The sequence below is a fragment of the Sinocyclocheilus anshuiensis genome, unplaced genomic scaffold, assembly GCF_001515605.1.
Source record: "Sinocyclocheilus anshuiensis isolate Anshui unplaced genomic scaffold, SAMN03320099.WGS_v1.1 scaffold771, whole genome shotgun sequence".
Classification (NCBI taxonomy): domain Eukaryota; kingdom Metazoa; phylum Chordata; class Actinopteri; order Cypriniformes; family Cyprinidae; genus Sinocyclocheilus; species Sinocyclocheilus anshuiensis.
This window is the reverse complement of record NW_015552585.1, coordinates 207,666-218,833: the sequence shown is the minus strand read 5'-3', so window position 1 is coordinate 218,833 and position 11,168 is coordinate 207,666. Positions and strand designations below refer to the sequence as shown.

Sequence of the window (11,168 nt, the reverse complement as noted above, 5' to 3'; positions counted from 1 at the left end):
AAACAAGGAAAAGTGCACTTTTAGATAAACAAGGCAATAATAGATGGCACTCGTGGTGGTAGTTAAACAAGTTATATTTATTGAGATTAAACGTGAATATGTCTATGAAAGATTGTATTACTGTACTGTGATAAAAGAGAATCACAATGCTGAAAAAGCATTTTCAGAAACAACGTTTGGATTTGAAATCAAAATAATGGATAAATGTTGTGTTTGTGGTAAACAACCGCGGATCAGGAGCGGACTGCAAACGCATCCTGTGCGAAAGCAAAATGAGTCCGTGCTGCTTCTGTACCGCATACACGTACTGTATACGCACTGCAGGCGGAGTACGTGTGAACTTGGCGCAACAAATCTAGTTCAGCATCTGAGGCAATTTCAAATTCACACTGAATGCATTAATGACTGTAAAGCATGTCTGTGTGTGTCAAAATCGTGATTAAAATCGAAATCGAAAAATTTATCAAAGATATCGCGATAGGTTTTTTTTGTCCATATCGCACAGCCCTACTTTTAGGCTACGTTTACACTAGTGCATTTTTGTTTTTTAAAAAAGCATATCTTAGACAGAATCATCATTTCTATTCATTGTCCACTGATTTACTGATGAGCATTAGCTGCTTCCAGCAGTGTCGGCCTGTTTTCTCTTCCGCGATCGCTGTACTGACTCAGAGGAAGTTCATTCGCTGCTCAAATGTCAGTCAAATGTCCGATCATATTCATAACACGCCCTGTCTCCGCTGACCAATATCCACACTACACGACCGAGAAGGCATCTTACGTGACCATTCATGCACACTGTAGCGTCATGCTACACAAGACAATTTATAAGATTTAATACTACGCTTTTACTCAAAACTCACTTCAAACCACCATTGAGTGTTTGTAATAACTTCCGATTGTGATATAATGTGCTATATAATGTTGCAGAATAGGCCGAATATCATGAAAATCACATACAAATCATATACGATGTTGTAATCGTGTGTTTATTAACTTCATGTTTCATCTGTGGAAATGTTTTTCTTCTGTATGAAACTGAATGTCTCCTGAAACCTTATAGGATAACACCAGTAAAATAAAGTGACCAATTGTCAAATTATGCAAATCACATGCAAATTCTGACAAGCAGACAAGATGTAATCTCATAATACTATCTAATTAATATTAGGGCTTATTTGTTCCATCATATTTACAGGGTTCCCAGGCTTCTTGAAAGTACTTGAAAGTACTTGAATTTCAGACATATGGATTCAAGGCCTGGAAAGTACTTAAAAACAAACATAGGTGCTTGAATTAAATTTGAAATAAAATTTGTTTATGGCGCTATTTAAAAAAATTGTCCTACATGTTCTGTCAAAGACCGAACAAGCGGCACTAATGATTGGGGGTGGAGATGGGGGAGCGCGAAAAAAAACAAACGTGTGTGTGTGTTGACACGCAGCCTAGAGACCTGAGCGGGACAGTTTTCTTAAGCCCGCTCCCCCTGCATTTCTGTGTCACGTGTGTGTCACGCTCCCGCAAACATTCTTATTGTCTTATTGTATATATTGCATCAACGAAAATAGTTCCAAATATAGTAACAGCTGAGCCGCTGCGCATCTCCAGTTATTTAAATCATTTAATATTTCTGTATTCAAAATTGTATATTTAAAACATTGATCTCCACATGAATGTATGAATTTAATTGCACTCATACCAGCCTCAATAAATGTCTGAAAATGTACCTACAAGCCACTTTTGTGTTCTTCTGTGTTGATATAAAATAAATGGTGCTTGAAAAAGTCCTTGAAAGTCCTTGAATCTGGTGTTCATGAAAGAGTGGGAACCCTGTATTTATTTGAGTCTTTACAGTGTTGTGCGTTATAAGCAATCACACACGATTCCGTTGAGTTTATGAATGCAATCACCAATCAGGCTGAAACACCGGAGTTTCATTTTTCAGTGCACGCGCTCAGTGAATGAATTCTGCTCTCTCGCAAATTCTCTCATCATAAACTACACAGTGCAGATGTACATGCAATGCATTTAGAGATTTATTCATCATACAGTGTAGATGTATTACATACAGCTTCACTGATTATAACGGGAGGGTTTTTAAAGTTTATAAATTCGCACTAGACTGAAGTCAGTGATAATGTTCTTTGATAATTTAAATGATTTTTGTTCATTTTCTGTAGCTGCTGTTTGAATAACTGAGGAAATGTAAGCATTATAATTAGTAACTTAAAATCTTTCTATTAAATCCTGTTAAATATAAATTCAGTCATATTAAAAATATTTTATATATGTAGTTAATAGATTACACTAACATTAGGCAGCTTTTAGCCTTACCCTGGAGTTGGCTCACTCTCTGGCTATGAAACTAAGTAAGTAATTAAATAAATTAGCATGATAATATTGTGTATCTGCGATCTCACAGGCTGACGATAGGACGATATGATTATGGGGTATATCGGCCATCACTACTCAGTGGTATTGAGGCAAATCGGTTGGTGCCTAAAAAAGTATTGAATTCGATACCCAGCCCTACTTTTAGGTACTAATATGTAACTTTAAGGTACTAATATGAACCCTTTAGGGATATAAAAGGTGTGCCTTTTGAAAAAGTACCACCCCAGTGACAGCCTTTGTACCTAATGTTACCTTGCTGTCACAACAATACTATGACCAAGTAGAAAAGCAAAATTATGTATTTTTTCAAACGTGTTCCCCCGACTGGTTCTCTTGTTTGATGTTGGTCAGTCTGAGCTGATGTTGCTGTGTCACTTTTAACTGTTCATGTGAATGATCTCTCTCTCCTTTTTCCTGTTTCCCCATGTGTCCCTGTAGTGTGGAGGAGATGAGAAGCGAGTGGACAGCAGGACAATCTATGTAGGACATCGGCCATGTCCGGACACTGAGGCCTTCATCCCCTCTAAATTCTGTGACAACAGGATTGTGTCCTCCAAGGTAACTTCTGGTATTTTGGTATTTGTTATACTTCACCTCGTCACAAATCTGAAAGCACGAGCTGGGCTGTTGCTTAACCTCGCCGCAGTGTAATCAGATTTTTACAGGATATCAGCATTAAGGGTTTGCTAGCTCCCTACAAGAGCCTGTTTGTAATTTTCTTTAGCTCATAATTAGCGAGGGTTGTTTAATGCCATGGCAACTGCACCACAGCATTAACACATGAGAGATGCGTATTAGCAGCCGCATGTGGAGAGTATGGCTGCAACACGCTTCTTCTCTCAAGCCCTGGTGTTCAGCCACCTGTTCCTCCAGGTGTGAAGAGACTGTTGGGACCCCCCTACTGCGTTTGAACTTAGAAATTCCTTTCCATTTTTCCTTTTTCCCCCCCTCTGTTTTTTCATGATTGTCTCTTCGCAAACTGCAGTAAATCTTACCACCCCCTTCCACCCCACAAAACTCGCTAATTTGCCTGTCAGAGCAGTGCTTGAGATCCGGCTGATAAATACATAGTTGCAATTAACGCTCAAGTGTTTAGGGTGGTTGACTCTGCCCCCCTTAATCTTGTGGGACTTCCTGAATCTCCTCAATTCAGTCAATAGATGAGAAGTGTTTTAAGATACGAAAGGAAGAAACAAGGGAGTAAGAAGTAATAGATTTATCAGACCTGTGGCCGTGCTGTGGTATCCAGTGATCAATTCCTCTCTGGCATGAGGCTCTAAACACACTTTAATTACCTGCACTGAGATGTTTACAATTTTCTATGCATCTGCTTTGCATCTTCCCCCTTCTAACTCACAATAACCTTTTCTCCATGGTATCCCTTGGACCCTGTTTTTCCTCTAAAAGAGGTCCAGACCTGCCACAGCTTCTCGAGTTTACCTCAGTATAACATCTACTTTGTTAGAAATGATGATGTATTCCCTTTTATCTTATTGCAGGTGCCCCAAACTGCCCTCTCTCACTTTCCTCACCCATGGCGATCCATTATTTAGCAGTGATGGTTATATTAGGTGGCAATAGCTGTCCACATTCCAGTTATTTTTCAGTCTTTCTCTCTCTCTATCTCCCCTCCCACATTATCCAGTCACTATCTGCATTTATTTGGCTTATTGGGTAGCTGAAATTCAAGCAGCGTGACATGCTATACTCCTGCCAGAAAAAGTGAATTTTTCATTGTATTATACATTTTATGAAATGATACAGCTTTCCTACTTTTTCATGTCATACCATTTTTTTATACATATATTTTTGTTAAATAGAAATAGTATAATATAGTATATTATTGTATATTAAATCTAAAATTATATTAATATTTTTATTAATGTGCAAAATGATAAACAGGCATGGCATCAATGAAAAATATAAAACACTTTTCCTTGTATGTTTGTATTAGTTTCAGCCTTAAATGTTGATGTTAACTGGTATTTGTGAACTAGTGCGCTTATGCCGTCGCATCCATTTAAAAAAAGAGAGGTGAATAAATAGCAGGACACTGCCAAATGGATCATTTGGCAGGTTCCCCTTTCTGGGGTTTCCCGAACGAAGGCGATAAGACGCTAATCCAAATCAATGTAATACCTGCTGGCCCAGAGAGCTGCCACCCGGTCACACACATCAGAGAGCTCCGGAGCTATTGAAGTCATCTCAGCTCCCTCTCCCAGAAAAGCACAAACACGGGAGCTGATGAATATTGAATGCATTTAATCCTTCCTCCAGCTTTTCATCAGGTTGTGGATTTACACTCGCGTTGCTGTAAAGGAATAGTTCACTTAAAAATACAAATTCAGTGTGATTTTGCAAAAAGTCCATTCTGCTTTTCCATGTAATGAAAGTGAATCGCAGCTGTGGCTGATGAGCTTCAAAAATGACAAAAAGCACCATAAAACTAATTAATGTAACTTGTGCGCTATATTACGAGTCTTCTGAAGCCATATAATAGCTTTGTGTGAAGTAGTGAGTATAAATGATGACACAATTTTCATTTTTGGATGAGTTATCCCTTTAAAATCTTTTTTACAACTTTAAATAAAGTAATTGACAGCTTGTTGGTTTTTTAACTTGTTACTGTTTAACACTTTTTTTTGTTGTTGTTGTTGCTTTGTTTTCTCACTTCCTCAGTACACAGTGTGGAACTTCCTGCCAAAGAACCTATTCGAGCAGTTTAGAAGAATTGCTAATTTTTACTTCCTCATCATATTCTTGGTGCAGGTAAGTGAGTGCATTTGATCAGTCATAAGCATTTTCCATCCCCAGAGAGTCAAACTGTGTGTGTGTGTGTGTGTGTGTGTGTGTGTGTGTGTGTGTGTGTGTGTGTGTGTGCGTGTGCGCGTGTGCGTGCGCGTGTGCGTGTGAGAGGATGCGAGTATGTTCATGTGTGACTCGTAGCCAGGCTGTATCTGCCCCATGCTGATCTGATTAGGCCTGTCGCAATAATCAATATATCGACTTATCGCGCAATATATGTACATGACCTCAATTATTTTTGGTGACGCAATATATCGCCCAGTATATTTACTTAAAAATGAATGTCACCGTGTTTTTTACATTCCACTTGCGCCTGTGTCTTTTGCAGCTTATCGTACATAACGTGGTGTAGTCATGATGAGGTGCTAGTTCAAATTTAAAAAATGCTTCTACAAAAAATGTTTAATCTGCAGATATGGTCTTGTTTAGGGATCTGTGCCTTTGTGCATACAGACATCTGACAGCTAAGTAGTGATTGTGTTTTTCAGCAATAGTGTGCACCCTTAATTTACAGAGAAAAGAAGGTCGGGAAAATCTGTAGATGGAAAAATCTCCATACAAGTTCTTTGTGCATTTTTCTTTTTTTCTACTTGTTACTTTGCACTTTTTGTTAGAAAATGTTTATTTACTATTTATTCAGGTTTAAGGTATGTAATATTTTTATACTTAATTTCCATGATCTAAATATTCTTAAAAATTAAAAGTTTGTTGTCATTTGGAAGTGTGTAGGCCTTCTTGCATTATTATGCTGTTACATTATGATTATATATTCAGTGGCATAAAATGGTCTTTAAAATGACAATAATATCGCTTATCACAATTATTTCTGGGGCAATATATCGCACAACAAAAAGTTGTGACAGGCCTAGATCTGATGTCATTGGACCTGTGATAATGGCAGAGAGAGAGAGACAACGAGACGGGGAAGCCTCTGCTCCGCACCATAAAAGCACATGAAGACGACCTTAGTTAAACTAGCGAGTGGAACCGTGTAAACAGCTGATGCGGTTTAGACAAGTGTGTGTATTTAAAACAGGGTAATGGTGGATTGCTGAAGAGCATATGGTCTTGTTTGCTGTCATGTAAACAAGGAGTGAGAAATGACATGCACGATTTGACACCTGACTTGGCAGATTTTTAAAAACGTGTGAGATTGAGGCTAATGTCTTATGTGATTATGACTGTGTCTGAAACCTGCAAATGCTGCATTCTCAGGCAGTATATGGAGAAAAGGTGGCATCAAGGAAGTACCATTCAAAGGTTTGGGCTCAGTACGATTTTTAATGTGTTTGGAAGTAGTCTCTTATGCTCACCAAGGCTATTTGATTAAAAAAAATAAAAACAGTAATACTGTGAAATAACGGGTTTCTGTTTTAATGTATTTCAAAATGTTATTTATTCCTGTGATGCAAAGATAAATTTGCAACAGCCATTACTCAAGTGTTCAGTGTCACATGATCCTTCAGCAATCATTCTGATATGGTGGTTTGCTACTAAAGAAACATTTCTTATTATTTTCAGTGTTGAAAACCGTTGTGCTGCTTAATATTTTTGTGGATACCATGATACATTTTTCAGGATTCTTTGAGTAGAAAGTTCAAAAGAACAGCATTTATTTAAAATTGAAATCTTTACTTCGGATCAATTTAATGCAACTTTGCTAAATAAAAGTATTATTTTCTTTCAAAAAATTCTTACTGACCCCAAACTTGAATGTGATCATATAGGAATAGGTACTGGAAAATAACATTTTTGACTGGTTTTGCTGGCTTATTCACAAATGTAAGAACTTATAAGCCAATTCTTTTAATGAATGTTTCAAAAAGACTCTCAAACTCGGTTTGAAACATGAATTTGTGGTCATTTGAAAATACAAAAAAAGCATCTGACAGATCTTTTGAAATCAGCAAATTCATAGATAAAAGAAGTTTACAGAAAAAAAGAAAAAACCTTTTTGAATTCAATTCAGTATCCAGTATCTCTCTCTAAACTAAGCACTGTATATTATGTGAATTAAATGTTATAGATCATATAGATTTGACATTATCATGCTTAACGTGACATTATGGTTCTAACAAGATGCCTTCTTACTAAAAAGCTTTAGTCGTTGACTAACTAAACAAAGCAATGTCATTCTGTTTCGTCCACAGCCTAAACATGTGCATCTCACAGTACATCTTAGGTGCATCCATGTTGTGATGTGATGTGTGTGTGTGTGTGTGTGAGAGAGCAGATGAGGGATTGCGCTAACAAGCAGTCAGTGTTCAGCCGAGTGGAAGTGCATAACCATAAAGAGGAAACTAGCACATAATCTTGAGTAAACGCTATAGAATGAATGAAATGAGGATGTTTATTTTTAGGGGTGTGCCGATCCGATATTCAGTATCGGTATCGCTCTGATACTGCCACTTTCTGCTGGATCGGGGTATCGGTCAGATGAGACCGATCCAAATCCGATATTGTGCGTATACTATTCTGTGTTATTGTTAATCCCCACTAAAGGCACAAACACATTATAAAGCAACATAAAGTTTCCCGGTGGCAGCAGTGGCCATTCTTCCTGCAGATCTTATTGGCTGCTCATAGGGGCCCATAAAGACGAGTGTGTTCTGCGTTTCATCTCCATAGCTGGCTGATAGACAGATGAAGAGAGAGAGAGAGAGAGAGAGAGAGAGAGATCCCCAGGTGTTTGCCCGGTTCTGGCATGCGTCTGGCGTGCCTCTACTAATCCTGCTTTTCTCTGGAGGGGCTCCTTATCCTCTCTGACTAGCTCTCCCCACGCAGCCCACTATTATAACTGCACGAGGGAGATACACACGCGCGCCTGTCACACAAGAACAGCACTTAAATCACCAGCCTCCAAATAGAAGCGCGTGATTCTCCTGAGGCTCTTTGCAAATGCACCATCATCTTACACCAATTTCTGTCTCCCCATGTCTTCATCCTGCCATTTTTTTGTTCCTCACCCCCTCTCTGACGACGAAACTCTCTCTAGGATGATACAATGTTCCTATTATTATATTTGATAAACGGTTTTGTGGTTTTGCTTAAAAGACTTTATCTTGCTGGAGTTTAGTGCTAATTCTAAATCACGTTAATTTCTACCAGGTGTCTGTTAGAGATCACTTCACTAGAGTAGAGAGCACTATGAATTGTTCTTCACGCGCACAGGAAATGAAATTTAAAACCGTTAAAAGAAAAGGCTCAATAAACTTCTCTCTCTCTCCTTTCCCTGTACGCCTCTGCAGCACAGCACTGCTGCTGACGTCAGCAGCCAGGAAGCCCTCTGTAGTTCTTTCGAGCCACAAATAGACACTGACTGATAAAAAAGCACCAGTATGCTAAAAATAGCAGTGCGTGCCTTCACCAGGGTCCTGATGGGAAAAAAAAGATGGGAGGAGGGAGGAGAGGAGAACAGAAGGGAGGTGAGGTGAGGTGAGGTGAGGTGAGGTGAGGTGAGGTGAGGTGAGGTGAGGTGAGGTGAGGTGAGGTGAGGTGAGGTGAGGTGAGGTGAGGTGAGGTGAGGTGAGGTGAGGTGAGGTGAGGTGAGGTGAGGTGAGGTGAGGTGAGGTGAGGTGAGGTGAGGTGAGGTGAGGTGAAGTGATATGTGGCCAAGTATGGTGACCCATACTCGGAATTTTCGCTCTGCATTTAACCCATCCAAGTGCACACACAGTACTGGACACACCCCCGGAGCAGTGGGCAGCCATATTGCTGCGGCGCCCGGGAAGCAGTTGGGGGTTTGGTGCCTTGCTCAAAGGTCTCATCTAAGTCGTGCTATTGAGGGTGGAAAAGAGTGCTGGTTATTCACTCCCCCCACCGACAATTCCTGCCGGACCTGAGACTCGAATCCACAACTTTCAGGTTACAAGTCCGACCCTCTAAGGCCATGACTGCCCCACAATCAAAGCCTTTTGGAATTTTTGGCAAATATAGCTGATGTGGCAAAAAGTGTTCACTGACATTGAACAGCCAATACATACATATTAAAACTGAGAATACATACTCAAGTTAGGATGTAAAATGGAAACTGGATACTGCCAGTGAGCTTAATGGGTCAGCTCTTGCCCCACGTTGCACTACTGTCATTGTCAGAGGCACACAGGCAGTTGTCCAGGATGTGCAATTAAGCTAATCTTTTAAGTTTTTCTTAACTCTTGCTGTCCTCAAACTGATATTTCTGAGCTGTTTCCCTGAAATCAATGAAAATTGGAGAATGCAGAACTATGTGATTTTGCTTTTCATTCTGATCAATGCAGTGTTCGTATCTGTTACATCGGAAAACCGAAGTTGCTTCATTTCCGCAACAAGCAGACACCAAACCACAGAGTGATCTTACCAGGTTGTTGAGGATGGGCATGCCACCTTTTACTGCCAGTGATTCACGAAGGAGAGTGAGTCACAAAAGACTTCCTGTAAGCCCTGGTGCTATATGTGCACAAGTCCATAGCAGTATACCCATATGTCTTTTTGACAGTCAAAACAATTTGGTTTTGAAACAGCATTACCCATTTCAAATTCTTAGAACAGCTACTTTAGCATAGAGTGTTAAGCGCTCTCAAATCGTAGTTCAAACTCTGTATATTTACAATGGAATGGTTTGATACTTAACAGAAAAGCAGAAGGCAAAATTCTTAGAAAATGTGTCACTGTATTGATCTGGACAATTTAGTGCATGTGTTAGGGTTCCATGACATGAACACAAAGAAATTACATCTTTATTGTTACTGTGCCATGGTTTCCTCCCAAATTTTCTAACTGGATTTGACTCTTTCACTACATTTGTAAAATGCGGACTACTTCTAAATGTGTCCATCCATACAGGTTAAATATGATGGTAATCACAAGCATCTGAGACTTAATTAAAGACTTCAGAAACAGCAACATGCTGTTGCTCAAGTTTCTGTTTGGTACGCTGGCAGTCATTTCCTCTCAATTGGCCATATGTTTATAAAATTGTTTGACGTAAGGGGAAAAAAAACACTTTAGTTTACCAACAATGAAACTACATTTAAGACAAAATGGTTTCAAATGCACTTTGCCCAGGCTGATAATGATCAACACCATCACCCACATCTTAAACCATTCTACTGAAAGCTGGATCGAAAGGTGCACTATCGAGAAGACACTTTGAAAGTAAGATGTACCTGTAACTCCGCTGATAGGGTATTGTGCTAACAATAGGTTGTGGGTTTAATTAGCAAGGAATGCACATACTAGCATTATGTAATTACTGTGAATGCACTGTAGGTCACTACCATAAACTGTTCTTTAAATTTAATTCATAGTCCAAGAATAATCATATTTAGTGCTTCTGAGTTTAGTGCTGTTTCTAAATCATGTCATTTTCTACCAGATGTCTGTTAGATCACAACACTGGAGTAGAGAACACTAAATTGTTCTCCACGCACACAGTAACTGAAATTTAAAACTGTTCAAAGAAAAGGCTCAATAAACTATCACACAGATATAATACACCTCTTCCCTCTTCCCTTTGTGCTTTGAACTTTTCTTTGCGGAGCGCTGCAATTCTGCGCACGGGATGCCGCTTTGTGCTTTGTGCCACTCCATAGGAGCCTTTCATCATGTTATAATACTTTTGCGCAATGAAAGATTAATAGCCTTTCTTGTTCTGTCTTATCTATGTTGCTGCCTCATTACTGTGCTATAAATGTAAAAAACTTTTATCATAGTTTATAGTTATATGGAAACGAAAGTGGTTAACATTCAACCCGTTCTTTTTCATCAGTAGTATTTGTGATTTGAATTTTGTGAATGGGAGTTCTTTTGCTGTGTTATAAGCCGGGCTTGGGGTGCTTTCACTTTCACTTTCGAATTCGCAATCTTGTTGTAAAGTTTTACAAGAAAAGATAATTGTCTGTTTTTCTTACATGCATCTACACACCTTTCACTTTTTAAGACTAAAACAAAAGATGGATTCATTGTTATTCTTAATTAAAAAGCACAAC

At 39.0% G+C, this 11,168-nt stretch overlaps 1 protein-coding gene across 2 annotated transcripts in view; it reads left to right on the top strand.

Moving 5' to 3' along the window:
- Positions 1 to 11,168, top strand: part of LOC107665431 (phospholipid-transporting ATPase 11C-like) — a 78,375-nt gene that overhangs the window by 32,067 nt on the left and 35,140 nt on the right. For both annotated transcript variants that reach the window (XM_016456304.1, XM_016456305.1), the window contains exons 2-3: positions 2,833 to 2,952; positions 5,074 to 5,163. In XM_016456304.1, the coding sequence (XP_016311790.1) occupies positions 2,833 to 2,952; positions 5,074 to 5,163 (210 nt within the window). The remainder of the gene's footprint in view (positions 1 to 2,832; positions 2,953 to 5,073; positions 5,164 to 11,168) is intronic.